Source organism: Ciona intestinalis, chromosome 5 (genome assembly GCF_000224145.3).
Source record: "Ciona intestinalis chromosome 5, KH, whole genome shotgun sequence".
Lineage (NCBI taxonomy): Eukaryota > Metazoa > Chordata > Ascidiacea > Phlebobranchia > Cionidae > Ciona > Ciona intestinalis.
This window is the reverse complement of record NC_020170.2, coordinates 2,975,355-2,997,666: the sequence shown is the minus strand read 5'-3', so window position 1 is coordinate 2,997,666 and position 22,312 is coordinate 2,975,355. Positions and strand designations below refer to the sequence as shown.

Here is a 22,312-nt window from a genome sequence, read left to right as displayed (position 1 = left end):
ATTATAACACATGGAGCTATACAGAGAAGACGGAAAAATTTTTCCGCTAGGAGGCGATGACAAATTCGTTTCTCTATTTTATGGGGAGCAGTTAGTTTCACGGTTTATACACATAAGATATAAACCCCTAACACTAACCCCTAACCCCTAAACCCTAACCCTTAACACTAACCCTTAACACTAACCCCTAACCCCAAACTCGTCAAACAAAAAAAACTTGAAAAAAAATATAAAAAAGTATTCCACTGTGCGGGACTCGAACCTGGTAAAAATGAAACAAAGAGAGTTTACGACCGCACGCAAACCGCTACACCACAGACTGGACGACAGTAAATACAACGAAAGAGCGTATATAGCCGACCTAATGTGGGAAATATGTTCTTACTAGTGTTTTATGTATTTAGAAAGGTATTTTTATTATTTAATTAATTTGTTTTACACTTATTAACACTTTGTAGTGCTGTTTTGTTCGTTTTTTCGTATTTTTTAATTTAAATAATTACCGCCTCTAGCGGAAAAATTTTTCCGTCTTCTTTGTATAGTCCCATGTTATTATAACGACTGTCGTTACCGACGTTTGCGACGTTATACCGCCACGAAAGAATAAATAAGTTTATATATATTCTTTCTCTTCAGCAGCAAAGTGACGTTTTTTTAGGTAAACATGTCAGAATCTGACGATCAGTTAGAATCAGATAACGAATTACACACCAGAAACATAAATCTAGATAATGATGATAATGAAATGAGTGATGAAGAAAGCGATAAGGACACAACAGACACGGACAGCGAATCTAGTGATCCATCTGAGAATGAAGAACCTGTTAATGAAACAACAGACGATTCTCCCCAAATTTGGCAGAATTTAGCCAAACATAAAAATGCTTCTCTTCAAGACATGGTCAAAATTTGTGATCAAATTGGAGCTAAAAAAGTCAAGAACGAAATGTTGTCAAAATCTTTTAAAGGTGATGCTAATAAGCAACAAACTTTTAAACGAGAAAACAAAAATCGGCCGCAAGAAATCTCTTCCAAAATCAAAGTCCCGAAAATGAGACAAGTGGTCGTTGTTCCAAAATCAGCAACAGCCACAAGAGATCCTCGGTTTGATGATTTGTGTGGAAGTGAATATAATGAAGAATTATTTAATAATCGCTATCAGTTTTTGGACAATATTAAACAAAGGGAAAAGTTAAATTTAAAAAAACAAGTGAAAAAGACGAAAAGAGGTACGAAAGATCAACAACAACTGAAGTATTTGTTGTCTCGCATGGAGCAACAAGAAATAGCTAAGAAACAAAGAATGGAAAAGAGAGAAGAGGAGAGAAAATGGAAAAAAGAGGAAATGAAAAAAGTTAAACAAGGCATTAAAAGGCCTTATTACCTAAAGAACTCTACAAAAAATAAAATGGTAGCAGAGTTAAGAAACAAAGACGGTGCCGCATCAAATAAAAGCGAAATTAGGAAAGAAAAGAGACAAAAATCTAGAGAAAGTAAAGTTATGCCATATACACGAAGAGTAATTGGAAATTAGAAAGTTAATTTTGTCTTTTTCATTGTTCATTTTCTACTGACTAAAGTAAAGTATGTCTGTTGTGGTAATGGGCCGACTCACTTAAATTTTCTCTTTTTCATTGTTTCTTTCTACTGACTAATTAGTAAAGTATGTCTTGTGTGTTTGTTGTAGTGCAACCTATTTAGCTGTAACAAGTTCTTTTTTTTATTGTAAAGTTTTACATAAGAAAATCTCACCTTATTAGTTGAAAGGTTTTGCTTTTGATTATATTTGTTTTTTTTTGAATTGGGTGCTGTGATATAAACGGATCCCAAAAAACTCATAATCTTTTCATTAACAATCTCTTGTATTTAAAGTGACGCCGTACAAACTACATTGAAATTTTTATGCTCACAGAACAACAAAATAGCATATAAATATAAACTTTCTATCTTTACACAAGTGAGAAAAGACATCACAAAAATCGACAAAAAAACTGCGAAAAAAACAAACATTCTTGGAATTTTTTTTGTACAACAAATAAAAAAAAAAGAGTGTTGAACTCCAGTTAGAGGCACTGTTGGGGCATGTACGTAAAAACACAGTCAGAAATTTTAAATTAAACAATTTTCAAACAAGTACATTAAACTGTAAATTAGTACTAACCATTTTAAAATACCAAAAAAATGCCGCAAAATCACTAGCGTTTTGTCACATACAGAATAAACCTCTTCCATACATAAATATTGAAGTTAAACTTTATCCGAAATTTTAAATCAGAAAACCGAGCGAGTAAAGCAACAAATGCCACGATAAAAATCATCTCCAAGCTCGACGGTTGCTAACAGAGGATGCATTGGTCATGGTACTTGCTTTGCTTGACACATTGCTACGCCGAGATGTGTTGGTCAAACGGCTTAAACGACCTGTAATAATAAAACATGAATAAATGAATGTAACTTACTTTATCCCACGTGGTCGGAAAAGGGCTGTAAACACGGGTGTTTTGTTTTAAACACCTCGTGCCAGCTTACGATTTACTTAAAAGTATGTTACTTTGTGGGTGATTATTTTGGGGGGATTTTGATTTAATTTGGACAAAATGCAAGTTTTGAAAGTCACTAAGTCAGTTCAGTTACAAACGAACCATTTTGCAAAAAAATAATATCCAATCGAATTAGCATAGACAAGTTATTAAACAAAACTTATATAAATGCTACTACGCTGATGAAACTTGAACACCAACTTCTTTTTCACCCAAGTATTAATTATGAATGTACTAGAAATATTTACTATGATACCCCCCCAAAAAACTTACTTCCAGTGTCTTGAGGTACAAGACTCTCTTCCAGGTAGTGGTTGATTCTGTCAAGGTCATCAGCGGAAAAACGACATTTTTTAGGGTTAGCCGGGGGCCCGTTGTATACCTGATTGCCCCCTGATCTTCTGCCAGGTACTCTGCAACTGAGAGGGTAAGTCCCTGTTACGATACCTTCTGGAATCTTCTGAGCGAGAATTTTTAAACCTGGAAAAAATAAATGTAGTGTTAGGATCAGGTGCTATGAAGTACGTTACAGACAAGAAGTCGAACGAATTGTATTTACCAGCGCCGTGGCAAATTGGTTGGTGCCCTTAAAAAAATAATCACCCACATAGTCACATACATGGTAACTTAAAAGCTGGCATGAGGTGTATGAAACAGAACACTTATGTTATAATGACTATCGTTTTCCAGCCATGCGAGAATAAAGTAAGTGACATTCATTCATTATTATGTGAGATATATAATTCACCTAAAATGGCATTAACAGTCTAATATACAATTAGAAAGGCAGTGTTATTTTCTTTTTTAAATGAAAAAGGTTAGTGACCTATAAGAGGCCTTTTCCAACTGTTCATGGAATACTGGTGTGTTGTGGAACAAAGAAAAATTGGTATATGCGGTGCAAAAATATTTAAACCTATGATGCGCATCAAACAGGTGCAGCGAAATGTGTTCTCTAAGCGTTGAAGAACAATTACCTATTATGTATACCAAATAGATATGTATGACAGTAATGGTTCCAGCTTATACACATAAGTGGCATAAAGATGCTAGTACTTCATTTCTCAAACACAAAAATTAGATTTTAAAGTTTTACACATACAGTTTCACAATTGTATTTTTACCAACTTCTAAATAAACCAAATACAGTCAAATTTTCAATTTTTTTTAATACTATTCCATCATTAATCACATATTTACCTCCAGAAAGTAGAAACATATTATCAAAACCACGTTCCACCATCGTACTTGCTGCTACCGTTCCAATTCTTTCATCTTCATCATAGATTATGATAATTCGGCCGGGACAATTTTTCTTTTTAATTGATTTGTTAAGGAAAATTAAACTGTTATTGTTTTAAACATATTATATATAATTTTGTTTTAAAAAAAAACTTTTATTAATAAAAATGTAATATATATATATACATATATCTATATACATTGTTTGTTTTTAGAAAAAAAAAAGAAAAATTTATTAGGAGTAGGTAACATGTTTGACTTGAAACTGTCATAGCTTAGATAGGTAGACATTTTTTATATATATGTAGATACATATATAAAAAAATAATTAGCAGATTTAAAGGATACAAATTCAAGAATTTCTCGAGTGAAGTTGTTCATTGTCCGTGACAGCATTGCAATTGGGTAACTTTTTGCTGGAAAATAGAGAAAGTATAAAGCATTTCATTGGTATATTGGCTATGCATTAGGAAAGTGATAATAAAGTAATTACAGACACCAAGTGAGCTTAATGCCGCTACCCTGTCCTTATCATTACGGCAGGTAAATTGTGAATTGAATCTTTTTACAATAACCAAAGTGAATTGTTTTTTATATTGTCTGCCATATAGAAAAAATATATACGGAAATAAAAATTAATAAAAGTTGTTTAATTACAAAGATACATAGGTGAGAACTTGTGAGCGGTCACGAAGTGTATAAAACATGTTACTAAATTATTCTTCAGTTACCCCACTACGTGATAAAAAGTAAGCGAGATTCAACACCAATTAAACGTAAATATATTTTCAACTGAAAGAACAAAAAACAACAGTTGTTAAAACACAAACACTATATCGTTTCTTTTAGTTTAAAATATTTCTAAATCTTTGCTACTGTAATCGTACAGACAAATAAAGTTATTATTATTGAATGAACACAAATTTCACCCCACCTCCCACAATTGGCACGCTGCGAACTTATCGTGATGAGAAAAAAGCGACATTCATTCATTACTAACATATACTCATTACTAAATAAAATTATTTTTTAAGCAAAAAAAAATTGACCCCCACCTCCCACAATATGGCATGCAGCATACTCATCTTGGTCACGAACATCAAGTAAGAGGTATGGACAATCAGGGTATGGGGTCTCCAATGCAGCAGCAAGTTCATTGTCACTGTGTTTATTGTTGTCCATCATGTCTACTTCCCCAACACCTCGGATCACACTGTAGGAGAAAATTTTTACATTTTTTTCGGGATTTTTTTACATTTTTGGGGGGATTGTTTTTTACATTTTTTGTTGAGGTAGTGGGCCAACTTTGACTTTAATCTTGAAGTCTTTTAGTGTGCCTTGCTGTAATACCTCACACATCACCCATATAGAATTAAAATGTTTTTTTAGACATAGATTTAATAATGCAATGATACCAATAAGAAAAAAAATTCAAGCGATTCATTTTTTACCAAAAATTGTAGTTTTTACCAAAAATTGTAGTTTTTATGCCGGTTTTTATTATCAAACTTCCTAATTTAATAGTTTATTAGTGTGAAATTTTAAATTCACACTGTTGCGAAGTTGAGTGCACCAATATTGGTGTAAATAGACAGACTTATTAAACCACAACAAGAGAGTTATCAATGTCAACCTATGCTATATTGGGACATTAAATTTTGCATATTTTATTAGGAGTTCAAGTATGAAGTATATTACATACTACACTCCAGTGTTAAGAAGAAGGCCATAGTTACATAAGGCTGTCAAACAATGATTATATGTTTGTGATGTAACACTGGTTATTATGAGGTTATACACTTGAATTGACAGTAATGAAAAGTTTTAGAACATGTATTATATGGTTCTGTGGACAAAATCACAGAATACAAAATAAATGTTTAGTTTATCAACTGAACAACATATCGAAATACCTTTTATTTCATGCAGTGACAATTGTTACATGTGTGAATCAGGTGGAAGAATACACCTAGCATACTAATCTAAGTTTAGACTCTTGTACATTTGTTTTGTCTTAATTATTACAAGCTTGATACATTTCTTAGAATTTCCAGTGTTTATCAAATAACAAGTATTTTACAAAATACCCAATGTGAACAGTCTGTGTTCACATAGTAACACGCTTTCCAAAAGCACCCTCGTTTTCTTAAAGTTAGGTGCCTATGTTTGTACAGGTTTGAAGATCTTTTTAATATTTTAAAAATTTGTAGAAAATTACATCTGTAACAAAAAAGTAAGAAAAAAAGAGAATATTTTTGGGAATCACCTTTGTAGAGAAGATCGAGGGGAGTTGACTTTATCGTCATCATCATCATGGAAACCATTAAGTCCGGAGTTATTACTGCTTGACGATCGTCGTCGATCTGTGTTGTCACCTCCGTTAAGGGTGACCGATGATACGCCTGAACGAGCAGATGCTGTGAATAAAAATATAAAAACATTACATTTCTTTATATTATAAAAAATATGAAATATATATATATATATATATATATACGTTGAGGTAAATTGGTGTTTAATTTAAATTTTAAGTTCGTTTGAAATAAACTAAAACAAAATAATATCAAAACTAACTGTATATAATCCCCCGAATTTTACTCAAAAACAAATAAAAGAATAAAAAACATTTAATTAAAATATTAGACATAATAATACATGTAAAAAAACTAACCTAGATCCGATATTGAAGAGTCTTCTTCTTGCATTGATACATTAGCAACTTGTAGAACCTAGTATAATAAAATGAATAATTGATTATCACAAATGAGTAACTTTATTAAATAGGAAAAAATATATAATATGCAGACCAATATTCGATAATATTTTATTAAAGGAATATTTTTTTAATTTGCAAATATTTTTGATGGGTAAAATAATTTTATGCTTAGAATTTGGTCAACAAAGGTTTAAGATTGGAAAATGTTATTTCTGTTAAATAGCTATAGTAGGATTAGGGAAGATGGGACACCTTTAGCATATATTATCGTGTGTTTTTTGTTTACTAATGTTTTTTGCTTACTACCAAATGTGACAAGAAAATAGGATGAAAAGGTGTCCCATCTTCCCCCACCCTACTATATATAACATGAGCATCATGAAAGTGAATATTGTAACCATATCTCAAACAGAAAAATATTTTTATACCGAAAATTAAAATGTAACATCATACACATTTTTACTGTGCATTAATTATACATAGATTGCTACAATTATAAGCAACATTCTATTCAAATGTTTAACTAACTTAACATTTTTTCGATAACGGTATGTCAATTATGGGTTAGTGGACAATAGTAAGTGGGCAGTGGTGGTTTATTCTGTCTACCAGCTGCGCAAGTACTTTAAACTTTGAGAGGTTCGTAAGTGGTACAGGATGAATTACAACGACTGTCGTTTCTAAGCTTGTGAAGGACACAGACCTGCTGTCCGTGTTTACACATAAGATAATACGTTTGAACACAGCTTATGTAGAGTATGGAATGGATCACGGCACTGTTAAGTGGTAATGAATAATAATGGTACGCAATGCTTATATACCAATGTCATTCATGTTTTTTTTATTTCCAGTATAATAGCACAAGATTTTTTTTGCCATTATTTTGTACTGAACTAGTTAATTTTATTCACCCTAAATTATGGCAAATACTTGAGTAGAGTTATTTAAAAACTGTATATACCTAATTTTATTTCAAGTAGTTACTAGCACAAGATGCTGTTTTCAATTTTTTTTTTTTTTGCCGTTTTTTTTTTCATATTGAACAAGTAAATTTTAATCACCATAAATTATTGCAAATACTCGAAAGTTGAGTTATTAAAAAAACTGTGTGTATTAGTAAATGTGAATAAAACCCACTGATCTACCTCATTAAATACACATAGCTAATATTTATTAAGATTATGTCAAGTAAACAAAGAGCATGGTACAAGGGTGGGACGTGATGGTTACGCTATGTACATAAATCGTTTGACGACATTAAACCTTCGAAAGTAAAGTTAATCTGAAAGTAGTTGGTTTCGATTTCATATGGGGTTTAAACAATGCGCGAGCCACGCAAACCAAAACAGATTTGCCTTTGTTTAAAATTTTCAATTGTTGTGATGAAAGGTTGGGATTGTGAAAAATTATATCATGCGTGATGTACCTTATGTGTGTTGTAAGGAGATTAGTTTACTTAGGTAAATAATGTAGCTGTAAAAACATGAGTGCAGTGTGCAGAATAAGTTATGTGCTTTTAAATACTCTAACAAACCATTTTATGTGTGATGTATATATATGATATGCTCCATGTCCAAAATCTACTAGACTTCTACTGTAACAATATGGCGGATATATATGTATCATATTCTATAAGTCCAAACTGTTATACCTGGTACCTGCACTTTTACTGTAATTATAGTTGTGTTTAATGAAAAAAACAATAATTATGACATCATAGTAGAAACTTACAAGTTGAGCAAGAGTCGTCGCTTTCATTCTTCGGAAGATTTCATTATTTTTCATCCTCAAACCTGAGGAATGGAAGTTTTATATAACCATGTGGTCTCATCTGTATCATATATAGATCAAAATGTGTACACAATTTTACAAATAGTAGGGTGGGGGGAGATGGGACATCTTCTCAATCTGTTTTCCTGACCCATTTGGTAGTAAACAAGGAACATTCTAAGTAATTTAAAAAACATATTCTCACAACTTCCATAGATCGTGTTAATTGTTTAAACACGATCAGGATATTTAGATTTTATGCGTAAAAGATGTCTCATCTTCCCCCACCCTACTATATGTATATTACTTATTTAACATGGTATATTTGATAGACAAACGTACCCGTGAATGTCAAATATACAGATTTTTATCGCACGCTTAAATATATTTTACCTACCCCAATTCACACAAAACGAAATTGACGAAATGTTTACATGTGTATTGAGGTATGAAATCAAAATGAAATCAAATCTAGCGATAAATCAATAATGTTTGAACAATGATTACCAGATGCTAGTTTCGGCCAATTTACCCGAAGCACTTCGGAGGCAGGTGGGGCTTTCACCGACATGTGTTATTTTATTGATTTAAACAAAAAAATAAACCAAGAACTTAGAAATTCCAGTTGTAAAATGAGATTGACATGTGTTAAATTTATTTATTTAAACAAAAAAAAGAACCAAAAATACGACAAAATTGTAGGATAAAATTAACATGTGTTAATTTTACTGGTTTAAACAAAAAAGTGAACCAAAAAACTGACAAAATCCACTTGTAAGACTTTTTGCTTAAGCATAAACAGAACGCTTGTATAATATATCCGCTGAAGTGGCTTTCAAACATCTTGAGGTAGTATTATACTCTACATCAAGTCATATTTAAGCTGCTACTGAGTTGAAGCTTACTGCCAAGTTGTCTCACTCAAATAGATACCAAACGCCTCTTGTTTTTGTCACATGGAACGACAACTTGACTTTTCTAAGGGTTAAGAGCCACTACGACAAGAATGTACATAGGGTTCTACAGGGTTTCACTCTTTAATAGGCAGAAAATTAGGTACAAAAAAGTTTTTTTATTCTTCATGTATAAAAGCTGTTTTATGTAAAAACTATGTCCCAATTGGCTTTAGCTTATAATTAGTTTTGTAACATACTAGATTTGAAACCTCAGCTCTGTGGTTTATAAGTACAACGTCTACTTAAAGAGCCAGGCTTATCTGTGATGGAAAATGTCCTTTTTCCAGCTCTCTATGTACATGAACACAATGGGCTACTTAACACGATAGTTTTTACATTCTATTCACAGCACGTCTGTACTCTATCAACAAACTTGCTTTCAAAACACCCACATTCATGACAAAAACAGAAACCGTCAGAAATGAATCGGATTTGTCTAACGCCCCCTAATCTCAATTGAAATAAAATCCATGTTATTTTAATGGAAGTGTTGGTCATTCTACTGACTACATCACACTAACAAAAAAGAGATGGTATTTGAAACATAAAAATGGCATTGGCATCTTACAGTTTATTTAAGCGTGAATAGTTATGTCTTAAAAAAAGCGTGAATAGTTAAGTCTTTGTCTTTTTATGTAGCAAAATAATAATTATTCTTACTTTGCATTTCTTCTATTCCTTTCATATATCTTGTCATGCTGGAACCTGCAATATTTATGAAATCATATGAATTGAAACAGTTAGTCATGCAAATTGCAAACTACATCGCTATTATTAATAATGCATAAAAGGTAGTCTACACCAGTAAACTAGTATAATACATACAAAAAGAACAAATCAAAATTTAATATGTTATTAATACATTTCACCAAAAAACAATTAAGATTTCTAAATGTATTTCCTTTATGTGGATTTACATACTTTTTTTATTGAATATTAAAGCAACAAGACTCACCTGTGTCAACTCTAGGCTTTACGTCCGTATACTTCCCACTTGAAGGTATTTTACGCTGCAAAATCTGTAAAAGTAAAATTTGGCATTGTGTAAAAAACTAAACCATTTTTAATGTACGCACGCAATCATGCTAACTTTGACGCTAATTATTCAAGTGTCATTACAATGATTATAAAATATAAATTCCTTGGATTTTCTTGCCAATTAAAAAAGTGTTTTGTTTTCCTAAAACACCTAAACCCGAAGCATGTTTTTTGAACTGATATGTGGAAATTATATACTTTAATCTTGAATTTTTACCTGCTTATGGGCAGATGAAATATTGATTATTTCTGGAACACCAGTGTGGTAGCCTGTACCACCACTGACATTTTTATTTTTTCTAATGGTATTTTTGCATTGAAGATCATGATACACTAGTATTGAAATACAGTATTGAAGTCGGATAAAATTAAAACATAATTAACAGGGCAAAGACAAAGAATATTTTTGGACAAAAGATGTCAAATATAAAGCATACTAAATGCTATAGTGAAGTAGTACTACACCCCCTTATTTTATAAACACTAAACCCTAACACCTATATCCACGGTAACTACTAACCCCTATAACCACTAACCCCCTAACCTAGGGGTTAATGTTTACTGGTTAGCAAATAAGGTTGGGGGGGGAATTCTTCACTAGCACCGCATAGTATACTATATTGTAGTTCTAACGCAAGTGCCGCCTGCATAGATGATAAAAATAGCATTTTATACATAGATTTGATGATATTTGAATAATGCATAAATATATACACGAACATATTTTTTTTAAATTAATAGATGTTTTAACTAACAAACCATAAGATTGTAAATTAAACTTTTATTATTACATTTTACTGTAACAAAAATGCTATTGAGTAGGCCTAATTACATTTAAAATGTATTATTTTAATACTTTTTACGTTGCAAGATTTGAAAAATATATAAAACAAACACCTTTGAATCGCCGATACCGGAATGTCCATGACGACGTGACATTTTGTTTTCTTGTTATACGAATTACAAAAGTGAAAAGTCTGTTTTCGTAGATTGAGATTCCACTATCAGGGGCCACTTACAGACGATATTTAAATTCTAACTTAAAAAAGATACAGAAACTAACAAACTACCGTCTGCAGTAAAAGGAAAATCGACATGTAATTTAAATAAAATATGAAAAAAATGCAACGAACTGCCTATCGTAGTCGACAAGACACCTCTTCATACATACGCTCTGTCATGAAATTTGAAAGTAGAGTTGTTGAATGTTCGCACCACTTTCATGTTGTTTCGCTGGTAGCGCTAAAGAGGCAGCCAGGCAACAGCTTTTTTCGTTGGCACAACAATGCATACGGTGAGCTTTCTTTCGAGTATTTGCACAATGCAAGTAAACCGATAGCTGTTTTTACAATGGTGACTAAACTTTAATAAAACTGTGGTACTAATTATCAATTAACGTACCAGCTTCGCTGTTTTAGTATACACATTAAGAAAACACAGAATCTTGCTAAACGTACACTCATAGTGTACTACAAACCACACTGAACTTACAATTTTTGAAAATATGGAAATGCTTTTATCAATTTTTGCATCATAAATAGGAAGAATTTGATACTTTGGAGTTACGCCAAATTAACTATTGCGCATCACTGCCTATGTAATGTTGTGTTTTTCATAAATATTTCAGCTTAAGCAAATCAGAATTTTTTTAGCTGATCCTTAAAAAATTAGTTATTTTATATACTTAAATTTAACATTTTTACAATTTCGCATTATTTTAATAACTGCCGATTTCCCATTTTCCATCCACGCTGTCAACTAAAATTTGGAAACACTGATGAACATAAATTTGACAGAATCATCACCGGCGTTTTACTCAAGGTGACAATTTACGTTTACATTTGGAAACAGTAGTTTAATTTAAATCGTCAATAAAAAGGTATGTATGAGTTTTTAGTCACCAAATTTGGATTAAAATACAGTACTTTATATATTACTTGGTTAAACATTAAGATTTTAACTCTTTTTATTATAGTTTCTTCTTAAATGTGCAGTAACTTATTGAACATTATTTTCAGAAATGGGTGGCGACGTTGAAGCTCCGTTTGAACTTAAAGGGTGGAGAGCTTATTTTAACTCCTACACTATTAAAGGAAGAATAAATGTAAGTTACTTTTTTGTTTTCATAAGTTCTAAAAATTTCGGGAAAATGTAGACAATAATTAACTTTAAAGTTCTAAGTTCAAACCATCCTTTATTAAAACCTAATAATTTGTTAATTTATATATTTTTGCAGTGTGTTGTCGCATCAGTGGCTACCCCTTTTGTCTTCTATGGACTTTTTAAAATGACAAGAGGAAAGAAACAAATTGCAGAGAAATAGACTCTCCTCAAATTAAAATTTCGTTGTTTTGGATTTTGACAAAATAAAGCAATTATAAACTGATTTACTGAATACATTTTTCAGTAACTATTTAATACCCTTGAATTATTTAATAAACAGTCAGTCAGCAGCACATTGTTACAAATTTCTCAATAATGATGCTATCCTATTACACACATACATAGGCAAGCTTTGAAGAAACTACAGTACTGCTTCATATATCTGTACATACCACAATCACTGTTACACACAGGTACATAATAAAACCGGTTACACTATCTCACTTACCCAAACAATGATAAAGTTTCAAACTGTTAATTTAATCTTAATTACACACATAGCCAGGTTTTAAACCAACTACAGTACTGCTTCATACATCTGTACTTATCAGACTTATTAAACCTGTTACACTATCTCGCAATGATAAGATGTTTCCAACTGTTAGTTTATAATTTCAATTACACAGGCAGGCTTTGAACCAACTACAGTACTGCTTCAGAAGTCAATACATACACACTTACTATAAATAAAACCTGTTATCACAATCATTATACATAAAACCAGTTGCACACTTAACCAAATCATGAAATGTTTAACTGTTCGTTTAATTTGGTCCTAATCAACACGATTAAAAACTAACGTCATTAAAGCTGAAATGCAAGCTATTATAATAGGTTCAATTTCACAGCAATAAAGATTAGATCATATTTAAAGCTCTTAATTATAGACAGTATAGTTTAAATCATTACACAAACAATTGTAATTAATTTTAAATCTTAAGATCTTTTTCAATCAACCCAGCGGTAGTAGAATGCATGGCTGGTTTATTCCGTTTAAAACACTCTATAGCCTGATCCCGGCTTTCATCCCACGCCCCAAGATCTCTGTAATAATTAGTTGGTTAGGCCTTATCTACTAGAAATTACCCCATGTTCAATAATCAAAAAAAGAAATTTTAAAACTGATAAAAACACATAACATAATCATACATTCCTTCAATTACAGTAATGAAGACCAGAACACGATTTCAGCCATTTAAATATTTTAAGTTTTCAACTATATCAGAATGGCATTCTGGTAGTTTCAGACACTTAACTCAGATTACGATAGATTTTATTGCCCTGTTATCTTAATTACAGTGAAATGCAGTCTTAATTATGCTATTATTAATTAGAACAAAAGACAGAAAACAAATACAGACACGCAATTCAGATTGTAATACATTTTACCTCCCAGTCAACTTATTCCAGTCCTAATACTGCTAATATCAATTAAAACAAAAAAACAAATACCTATACAAAGGCCTTGTGAATTTCATTCTGCCTTGTGCCGCAACCATTTCCAACGCTGGCTTTATCACACATTTAGCACATGCACGAATTCCTAATCTCAACCAGCGGAATTTTATCTCAGAATTACCACTGCTGCTGAAATGATACAACTTCTCCATTGCATCTATGTGTTGTGGGGTTAATGGGTCCTACAAAAACAAGGCATATTTATGCATAACAATTATAAAATAGCCAGTTTAATTTTAAATTTAAAAAAAATTAAGATTGTTAATGTGCGGCTGTTGTTATCACGCACAATGTAATACTTTGAATTACTTTACTAGTGAAAACATATATTTTATTAAACCAACTTTCGCCTGTCAGTGAAATATTTAGATTGCTTTGCTATATGCTATATTAACTATAGTTGCTTTAAAGTCTAAAGTTAAGTTTGGTGTTTTATTGTTTTACCTTGAGTACAAGTTCACCAAGAAATGCCATTTTTTGCCTTGAAGTAAAATTATCCAAATCATTTGATTTGAAAGATGAAAAATCTGACGTAGAAGCCTGTATTGTAACATCATTAGAACAAATAAAATAGTACACACACTTTTCCAGACAACACACTTTTGGAAAATTAACAAATTTAGAAATCAAGTAGTATTATAATACAAAGAACGACACTAAATCAAACATATACTCTAATCATTGGGGGAAATAAACAGAGAACTTAAGGTATCATTTTTAAAGTGGACATAATTCAAAATTTTAACCAATCTATTACTCACTGTCTGAGTCTATTAATAGAATTATCGTTACAATATAACAAACAGAAATAACAAATGTCATGACCGACACTTACCTTAGCCCATCTACAAGCAAGAGCAGAGCATTCCTTAACCAATGTTTGGTCATAATCAGGAATATTCTTTGGCATTCCTGGAGAATTAAACCAGTCATCCCAATCTACTGAATCAAGCACTGCCCTCTAGGGAAAAGATAATGTTAGCCTGACTTCAATACAATTAATGAATGTAGTACGGTTTAGTGTTTAAGTTCTATTTTTGATTAATAATAAAATGTTTACAGAAAATTTTACCCCATTTTTGCCACTTTGCTCAATTCATTAAGTTTTATTTGAATGTTTCACCCATTTTGCAGTTTTTCTTAATTTATCAAACTTTTATTAAAAATTAAACTGTTTTTGAAAACAGGGAAAACACATTCTTTTTTTTTGAAAGTTTTTAAAAACAGGGAAAACACATTTTAGGAAAAACACATCCACCAAAAAATCCTACAAAAAAGGAAAATATCAAACACTGATTTGAAAATTCTCTAATTCAATTTGTCACTATACCTTGTCATTGAAGAATTCATAAAGATGTTCTTTCCATTGGGACGTGCTCACTGATTTAAACTTAAACTTGTTTATGTAACTCAGCAGAAATGGTTCAAACACACCTGGATATTTGTATTTTAAATCAGTTTGGATATATAATACAAATAATGAGTAATAAACGACTTCAGGTTTAAGCACATGTTGAATGGCCCAAGTCTTATATATTACTATACCCAATAAAATCTATGTTTTTGGTTTAATACAAAACAAACACAAATAAAAACTAATTAAACTAACTTCTGAATGGGTCAGGCCATATATCATGGCACACCATCATTGAGGGCCAGTTGGCCTATTAACCCTTTTCAAACAGTACTGTGGAAAAAATGGACATACTTAACAAACATCGGCCTTTAAATATGTTAGACCAGTAGAAATAAGCCAACAGCAGACAAATTTTAAGTTTTCTCCCTTAACATAAAACACCAATGACCCATGGAGAATCGAATGTGTTTGAAAAATTTTACTTAAAAATATGAATCTTCTTACTTGGCCCTCCAAGCAAGTTCTCCAGATAGAAGAGGAGGGTGTGTCCTTTCTCATATGGAACAGAGGAGAAAGAATCATCCGGATCAACATCGTCAAGTTTAATCACAAGTTTTGTGTACGGACTCGTTTCACCAAAAGTTTCAATCTGGAAAAAAAGACAAAAGATCTCTTTCAGACTTATAACACTGTATATCCATAAAGTATGAAAAAAATTTACTTGGCGATTTACATAAAACAAAAATTCAAAGAAAAGTTTCTCAACTTTAACAAACCAGCCTTTGATAGAAAAAAAACAGTGTTTGCTCAATTTACATACAAGAGAATAACTAACAGCGTAAGTAAGTGTTTAAATTTTACTTACTGAGTATCTTAGTGAGGAAAGACCATCTGAAAACAAAGAGTATTGTTACATTTTCAATAGAAGTTCAATTTTTTGTTGGTTGGTAGCGGAAATATAAAGCGTCAAATACTAATTATCCAAGTAAGAAAACAATGTTAGTGAAGGGCAGAAATCAATTAAGATCATAAATTTTATATTAACTGATAAAGTACTTAAATTCGTACTTACTAAAGGCATCAAAATGACGAGTTTTTTCCCCATTTAATCGTGACATTATCTTTCGCTCCAAAAACACAGTGTGACCTTCATTTAACCTAGGATGAAAACCATACAGCTTTGTTGAAGGCAAGTTTGTATAAAACCTATTTGTTTTTTAAATGTTTTGACACAAATGCAAAACTAAGTTTATTGGAATAAAAAAAATTCAATACCGGATTTTCAAAATGTGCAACCATTCGATTTTATTGAATTTTCTTACCAAAAGTCTTCCCATGTGTGATTAGTGACCAGGTTGCCGGTCCAACTGTGTGCAATCTCATGTGCAATAACCTGTTTATTTAATTAAGATTATTTCATGGAATTAAAATAACAATAAAGACTTACGTTTGCCAATGATCTGTCTCCAGCCTGGAAAATTAAACAAGATTTTAAATTTTTATAAAAAAAGGAATCTAAAAATTTATATTTTATCATTATGTTTGTTTAGTTGATACACTGTATTTTTTTTTAACTTATAGCATATATATGCAAAAAAGAGAAGCTTGGTAAAGTAAATGTAGAAAAAAGATAAACTCAAATTTAGTTTTTTTTTCGTTTAATTGAAAAAAATGGTTATTTTTTGTAAAACCTTTTTCATAAAGTATCTGCTTTACATTTAAACGTGAAATTTTGTTTTCCATTTACCAAAAGTGTTGGCGTGACAAACGTGAGACATGGATTCTCCATCCCCCCATATGGGAACGAGGGTGGGAGAACAAGTAGATCATATTGACCCCAAACATAAGGACCTCCCAATTCTTCTCCAGCTGCCAACATTTTCTCTGTCTGAACCATAATACAAAAATGGAGTTAAAAAACAGATTTTTTTTTTTAATTGTAAAAGTGGGTAGGCTGTATATAATTGATAAAAAATTATTTAAATGAATAAAATTTTTTTGATACTTTTAGTAAAAAAGGTGGGAATAGTATACATAAGCAAAAAGACGAAAAGTAACGGGTAAACGTTATTAGTTAAAACTCATTAAAAAACGAAACAAAACTTATTTCATGATAGGCGTGACTAAAAACAGTAATAAACCAAATAATTGAACAACCTTAAAGTTCTAATTAAAAGAAAAAGTGCATTAAGCAACAAAATATACATTTTAAACCAGCAAATATTGGACAATAACCCCATCTACCTCAGCAAACTCATGTGCAGCTTTTTCTACAAATTCTTTTTCCGACCAAACCTTCGATCGAGGCCCAATGTCTCGACTTTCAAGCAAACCAACCACGATTGCAATGAGATAAGATGGGGTCGGCACCTGTGGATCGTATTGAGAATTAATCTATCCTATGTGGGTGAGGTCCACGGCGTGGCAAGCCATGGGTCCTAGGATTTAGATGGCCCATTACCCCAGTATAAAGAATTAAAATACTTATGTGTATTTTGGTGTAAATCAGCAGTAGGCAAACGGAACATACAAACTAGTTCTTCTACTTTTTTAATAAATATAACTCACCTTCTGTGTAAACTTGTACGTCTTCACCTTTTCACCGTTCTCATTTTTGCTAGATTTATCCCAACACTGGAGGGCACTCATGAGCGCAACAAGAGGATCCTGCACCGTCACCTGACATAGAGGCATTAAATAATCAATAAAACCATATTTCCCAACTAAAATATTATACTTACTGAAAACATTCCACTATAGGACATGCTGATTGGCAAGTAATTATGAAGATTATGTATGAATGTAACTCACTTTACCCTCTTGTAGGCGGAAAATGACAGTCGTTATAACACAGGTGTTCATAGTTCTTACACCTCATGCCTACTTATGAGTTACCAAGTATGTTACTTTGTAGGTAAACATTTTTTTCGGATTTTTTTCATTTTTGCCGTTTTGCGTTTCGGATTTTTTTCTTTTAAGTGTCTTCCCCAAGGACACATACGCCCACAATAGTAACAGGACAAGCTTTGAACCCATAACTTCTGGGTTTGAGGCAGGCGCGCTAACCACTTTGCCACGTCGCCAAACAAGTTAACTTTGGTTAAATAGATTTAATATGAATTCTGTTAAATGTTAGTACAGTATAGGACTAACCTTGGAAGAATAAGTTGCTTTCACTGAAGGACTGTCTTGACAAGGTAACAATGATCTTGCATGAATGGCCTGTTACAAAAAAATAGTTTTAACGTAAAAGGTAACTGTCACTATAAAATATTTGGGTTCTGTTCAAATAAGAGCAAAGACACCGTTTGAGACGAAATATCGATCTAACAGAATAGATATCATTGGACTTGATTTTTGTCAGTTATGTATTGTGCATCGCCTAAACCAGAATGTTATTTCGTTACAAGAATCGTCCAACTTCATGCGCACTAAATCGGGGCTAAATTCAGAGTATTTATTACTAATCCGTTATTTTAATTGTGTGAATGTAAAAATAAATAAACTGGATTACACCTTATAGAAACATTGTTAATAACACCGTTACACCAATAAGTACCTGGCACTGGCTAAACATGTACGGGTGCATTTTTCCGGCAGTTTGCTCCTTTGTTAGCCACTGGAGTGCGCTAGCGTTACTTGAGGTTTCATATTCGATATGCAGCGTGAGTTCTGCACCCCTGGTGTTAAAATATATTGTAAGGTCTGGGGGGAGATGGGGTAGATTTTTATATTATTTTCTTGTCCCATTTGGTAGTAAACAAAGAATATTCAAAGAATTATAAAAAAAAACGTAATCCAACGACTTCCATACCCCATTGTTATGTTTAAAACACGATCAGGATATTTGGATATTATGAGGCAAAGGTGTCCCATCTTTTCCCACAGTACTATGCTTAATAAATGAGATTTGGATAGGGTTACAAAACAAAATTCATACAGACGCAATGGCAGAAAAATAAAAAAGGTGACATATTCTAATCAAGCGTTTTAAAGGTTATATATGGTTTTGTGCGTTGGTAGTTGGTACTTTCTTGTACATTGTGGTTTAACAGTTTAAATGATAAAATCTTTCAGAACTAGTTAAACAATCAATGTATCATTAAATTTACTGAGCTGATCACCAAGCTTCCACATTAGTAAAGTTTAAATATTAACTCTTTGGCAAAACACCAATGCAAACACAAGTTATTGAATTAGCAAAACTATTTTGCAAGTTAAGATAAATCCAAACCTTTTGTTTAATGTTACTAATAACACTCGTAAACCACATTTTTAATACTTGTTTTTTACAATAAATTTATGTTTGCTTTTTTCATCATTATGAAATATTGTTAAGGCATTATGAAAGTAAAAAATGCAAGAGTTTAACAAAATGTGACGAAAACCTCTTCTCAATTTGAAATGTCTAAAAAAAGGCGGGAAATTTTAAAACATCAAAACACTTCATTGAATACCCTCTACCATTACAAAGCACTTGATAAAGCAATTCAAGTCCTATTTCAATACACTTGAAATTAAAAAAATTAGTTTGTTAGTTGTAACACAAGTTACTCTTGGAACAGGATTTTGTATTTGATCACAATATTTAAGGTCCCAAAAATATTTAACAAATAAAACTTTAAATTATGAATATTAATAATTAAACATCACTATAAAATATTCTACAAACAGGCAAAACATAACCTTTTTAAGAAACTAGTCTTCTGACAAAAACAAAAAAGACAGCAACAGTACACCTACCATTCATTCAAGTGTGAAGTAAATTAAGATATAAAATACAACATTATTTTCATGTTAGAAAGGATACTGGGCAAACTAAATAATCAACCTCAAAAATAAAATTATTTTAAACAAAAATCCTTTCCCAAAAATTTGTAAAAAATCATTTCGCCAAAAAAAACTTTTAAATAAAAAAGTTACATGTGAGAAAAGAATCCCACAATAAAATACCCATAGAACATTATAGGCTTACTTGTTCACTGGAGCAGGTAATGTAACTGTTAATGCCGATCCAAATGCCTTATGTTTGTCACCAAAAGAATATTTCAGTTCAACTTGGCCATTGCTGATTTTCTTTATATGCAAGTCTTTCGAATCCAATGTCTAAAGTTGGTGATTTAATAATATTTTCAGTAAGTTTATGTTATTTTTTATTTTTTTTTTATAGTTACTTTATGTTAAATAGCGAAATAATACTATATGTGTGTGAACAGAATATACGTTTTACATGTAGGTCTCAATTTATTTATTAAAACAACTTAACTAGGACAGTTTGCACAACTAAAGTATGATGTTAAAACACAAATTGTAGGTTATGGCTATTTAATATTGTATAAAAATTATTGAATGTTGCAAGTCAATTGGCTCCTACCCAGTGTGTGGTTAATGGTTGCATGCTATATGATTAGGAATTCTTTAAATAAAACCTAAGGAAGCTACCAAAATGAAAGAACATATGCGATTATGGAAAAAAACACTGAAAATTCTACATTTATTATCTAAATTAATTTTAGAACAAAAAAGTACATTTTAGGTATAATCATCAAAATACTTACTATGCTTGAAATGTCGTCTTGTAGAACGTTAAAAAGTAATTCAACGGATCCAGACAAAAGCGTTCTCTCAAAATCAACGGTCCAGTCAATGTTAATATGCTGTATCTTGGCAGCAGTCGGATCACAGTATGATGTTGGGTCGTATTTTCCCATTTTAAAGCTGTTTTGTCGACTTAAAACCTTATACGTTTAATTACAAAACTACGTGAAATGCAAAATTGAAAATGATAGTTTTCTGCTCGGGAATGCCCCACTTTGAATACAGTATAAACTATTTTTACCATTTTCGGGGAGTGTGTTAAATGTTGGGTGTATTATTTTAAACTGAAATATTCATTAATACATTACTATATAAATTAATCTATATTCTTCAGTTTTTTATTAGTTTACCAAGAACTTCTCAAATACAACATATTTTCACCCAATAGTTCAATAGTTTACAAGCCATACCTAATTGGTTCTTCACAGCTTTAACAATAAAACTGAATGAGAAATTGTCGAAAAGCATCCATACTTTATGTTTATCATACCATAATAAATACACAACAACATGAATTACATATAACAGTATCTGCTGTATGCAACATACTTTATTTGAATGTTCAGCTAAAAGCAAAACTTTTTACTACCATTCTACAGATCATTATAACAAGTAATATCATTAAACTTAGAACATATACATATACAAAACAACAAGAAAAAGTCAGGACAGAACTGCAATTTCTCCATTAGTGTTAACCTAAAAATATTTACAGCAAATTTGGTATTTTATTATACATTATCTATATACATTTCACCTTTTTATTTTAACATAAAAAAATAACGAAATAAAATCTCTATATATATAAGACAACGGCCATCTAAATGGTTTAGTATAACGAACATGTCACCCAACTTAATACCAACATTACATATAATAATAACTTAACAACAGGGCGTAGACTAGCAACACATTTAGTGTATGTTTATGTTGATTTCTACTCTCATTATTGGTAGGTTGAAGAGAAAGAAAGCAGAAGATAAAATCACTGGAATCTTCATTCGTCCAACATATGCAAGGTTGAGAAGGAAAAATAATGTTTTATGCAACATTGTTCAAGAATGTGGTTGTGATGATTCAGTACAATGTTCAGTATTGTGTTGTAGATTTAAATGAGAGATTACAGCATCACTTTCCTACTGAAATCCGTCTTTTGTCGGTGATACTCTGATTTAGGGATTAGGAATTGGCCAAAGAATACCACTGTTTTTGAGGAATAATCAGGTTTTCTATTTATAATTACAAGCTCATCAGGAGATTGAAGTTTATAATGCGTTAGGTCTGTGAAGAAACTTCTACGTCATTTTGTGTATAAATATGATAATCAATGACAATGAGATTGGCTCAACTACATTAGTATTTGAACAAAATCACGGCCTACTAGAGATATCTCTAGTACGTCGTGAACAAAAAAATCTGAAGACTACTGTTTTTTATATTAATAATATTGGGATAATATTATACTCATATTGTT

At 31.4% G+C, this 22,312-nt stretch overlaps 3 protein-coding genes and 1 long non-coding RNA gene across 5 annotated transcripts; 2 read left to right on the top strand and 2 right to left on the bottom strand.

Annotated features, from left to right (window-relative positions):
• The first annotated feature begins 577 nt into the window (after positions 1-577).
• LOC100184197 (ribosomal RNA processing protein 36 homolog) lies at positions 578-2,239 on the top strand. The gene has a single exon (XM_002125334.5). The coding sequence runs from the start codon at positions 665-667 to the stop codon at positions 1,532-1,534; it is 870 nt and encodes a 289-aa protein (XP_002125370.1). The 5' UTR covers positions 578-664; the 3' UTR covers positions 1,535-2,239.
• Positions 1,940-11,337, bottom strand: LOC100186570 (centrosomal protein of 41 kDa). 2 transcript variants are annotated; one of them, XM_002124046.4, is made up of 11 exons: positions 11,160-11,337; positions 10,180-10,243; positions 9,885-9,929; positions 8,230-8,291; positions 6,454-6,511; positions 6,049-6,199; positions 4,838-4,995; positions 4,131-4,198; positions 3,741-3,855; positions 2,814-3,020; positions 1,940-2,421 (listed from the first exon to the last, which is right to left on the bottom strand). In XM_002124046.4, the coding sequence occupies exons 1-11, from the start codon at positions 11,199-11,201 to the stop codon at positions 2,315-2,317; spliced, it is 1,077 nt and encodes a 358-aa protein (XP_002124082.1). In that variant the 5' UTR covers positions 11,202-11,337; the 3' UTR covers positions 1,940-2,314. The 2 variants fall into 2 exon arrangements, with proteins under 2 accessions (XP_002124082.1, XP_026690361.1); XM_026834560.1 differs by lacking the exons at positions 9,885-9,929; positions 10,180-10,243; positions 11,160-11,337 and adding an exon at positions 8,776-8,878 and having other exon boundaries at positions 2,094-2,421.
• Positions 11,338-12,046: 709 nt separating this feature from the next.
• On the top strand, positions 12,047-13,276 carry LOC101242404. The gene is made up of 4 exons (XR_717260.3): positions 12,047-12,141; positions 12,281-12,366; positions 12,499-12,930; positions 13,056-13,276. It is a non-coding gene; the product is annotated as an uncharacterized LOC101242404 (long non-coding RNA).
• On the bottom strand, positions 13,017-22,150 carry LOC100176354 (leukotriene A-4 hydrolase). Its single transcript, XM_002123445.5, has 17 exons — positions 20,799-22,150; positions 20,216-20,346; positions 18,800-18,920; positions 18,394-18,462; positions 17,809-17,919; positions 17,485-17,610; positions 16,988-17,128; positions 16,688-16,711; positions 16,563-16,633; positions 16,313-16,398; positions 16,106-16,131; positions 15,745-15,889; positions 15,214-15,317; positions 14,719-14,844; positions 14,328-14,423; positions 13,878-14,065; positions 13,017-13,469 (listed from the first exon to the last, which is right to left on the bottom strand). The coding sequence occupies exons 1-17, from the start codon at positions 20,949-20,951 to the stop codon at positions 13,355-13,357; spliced, it is 1,833 nt and encodes a 610-aa protein (XP_002123481.1). The 5' UTR covers positions 20,952-22,150; the 3' UTR covers positions 13,017-13,354.
• Positions 22,151-22,312: the final 162 nt, after the last annotated feature.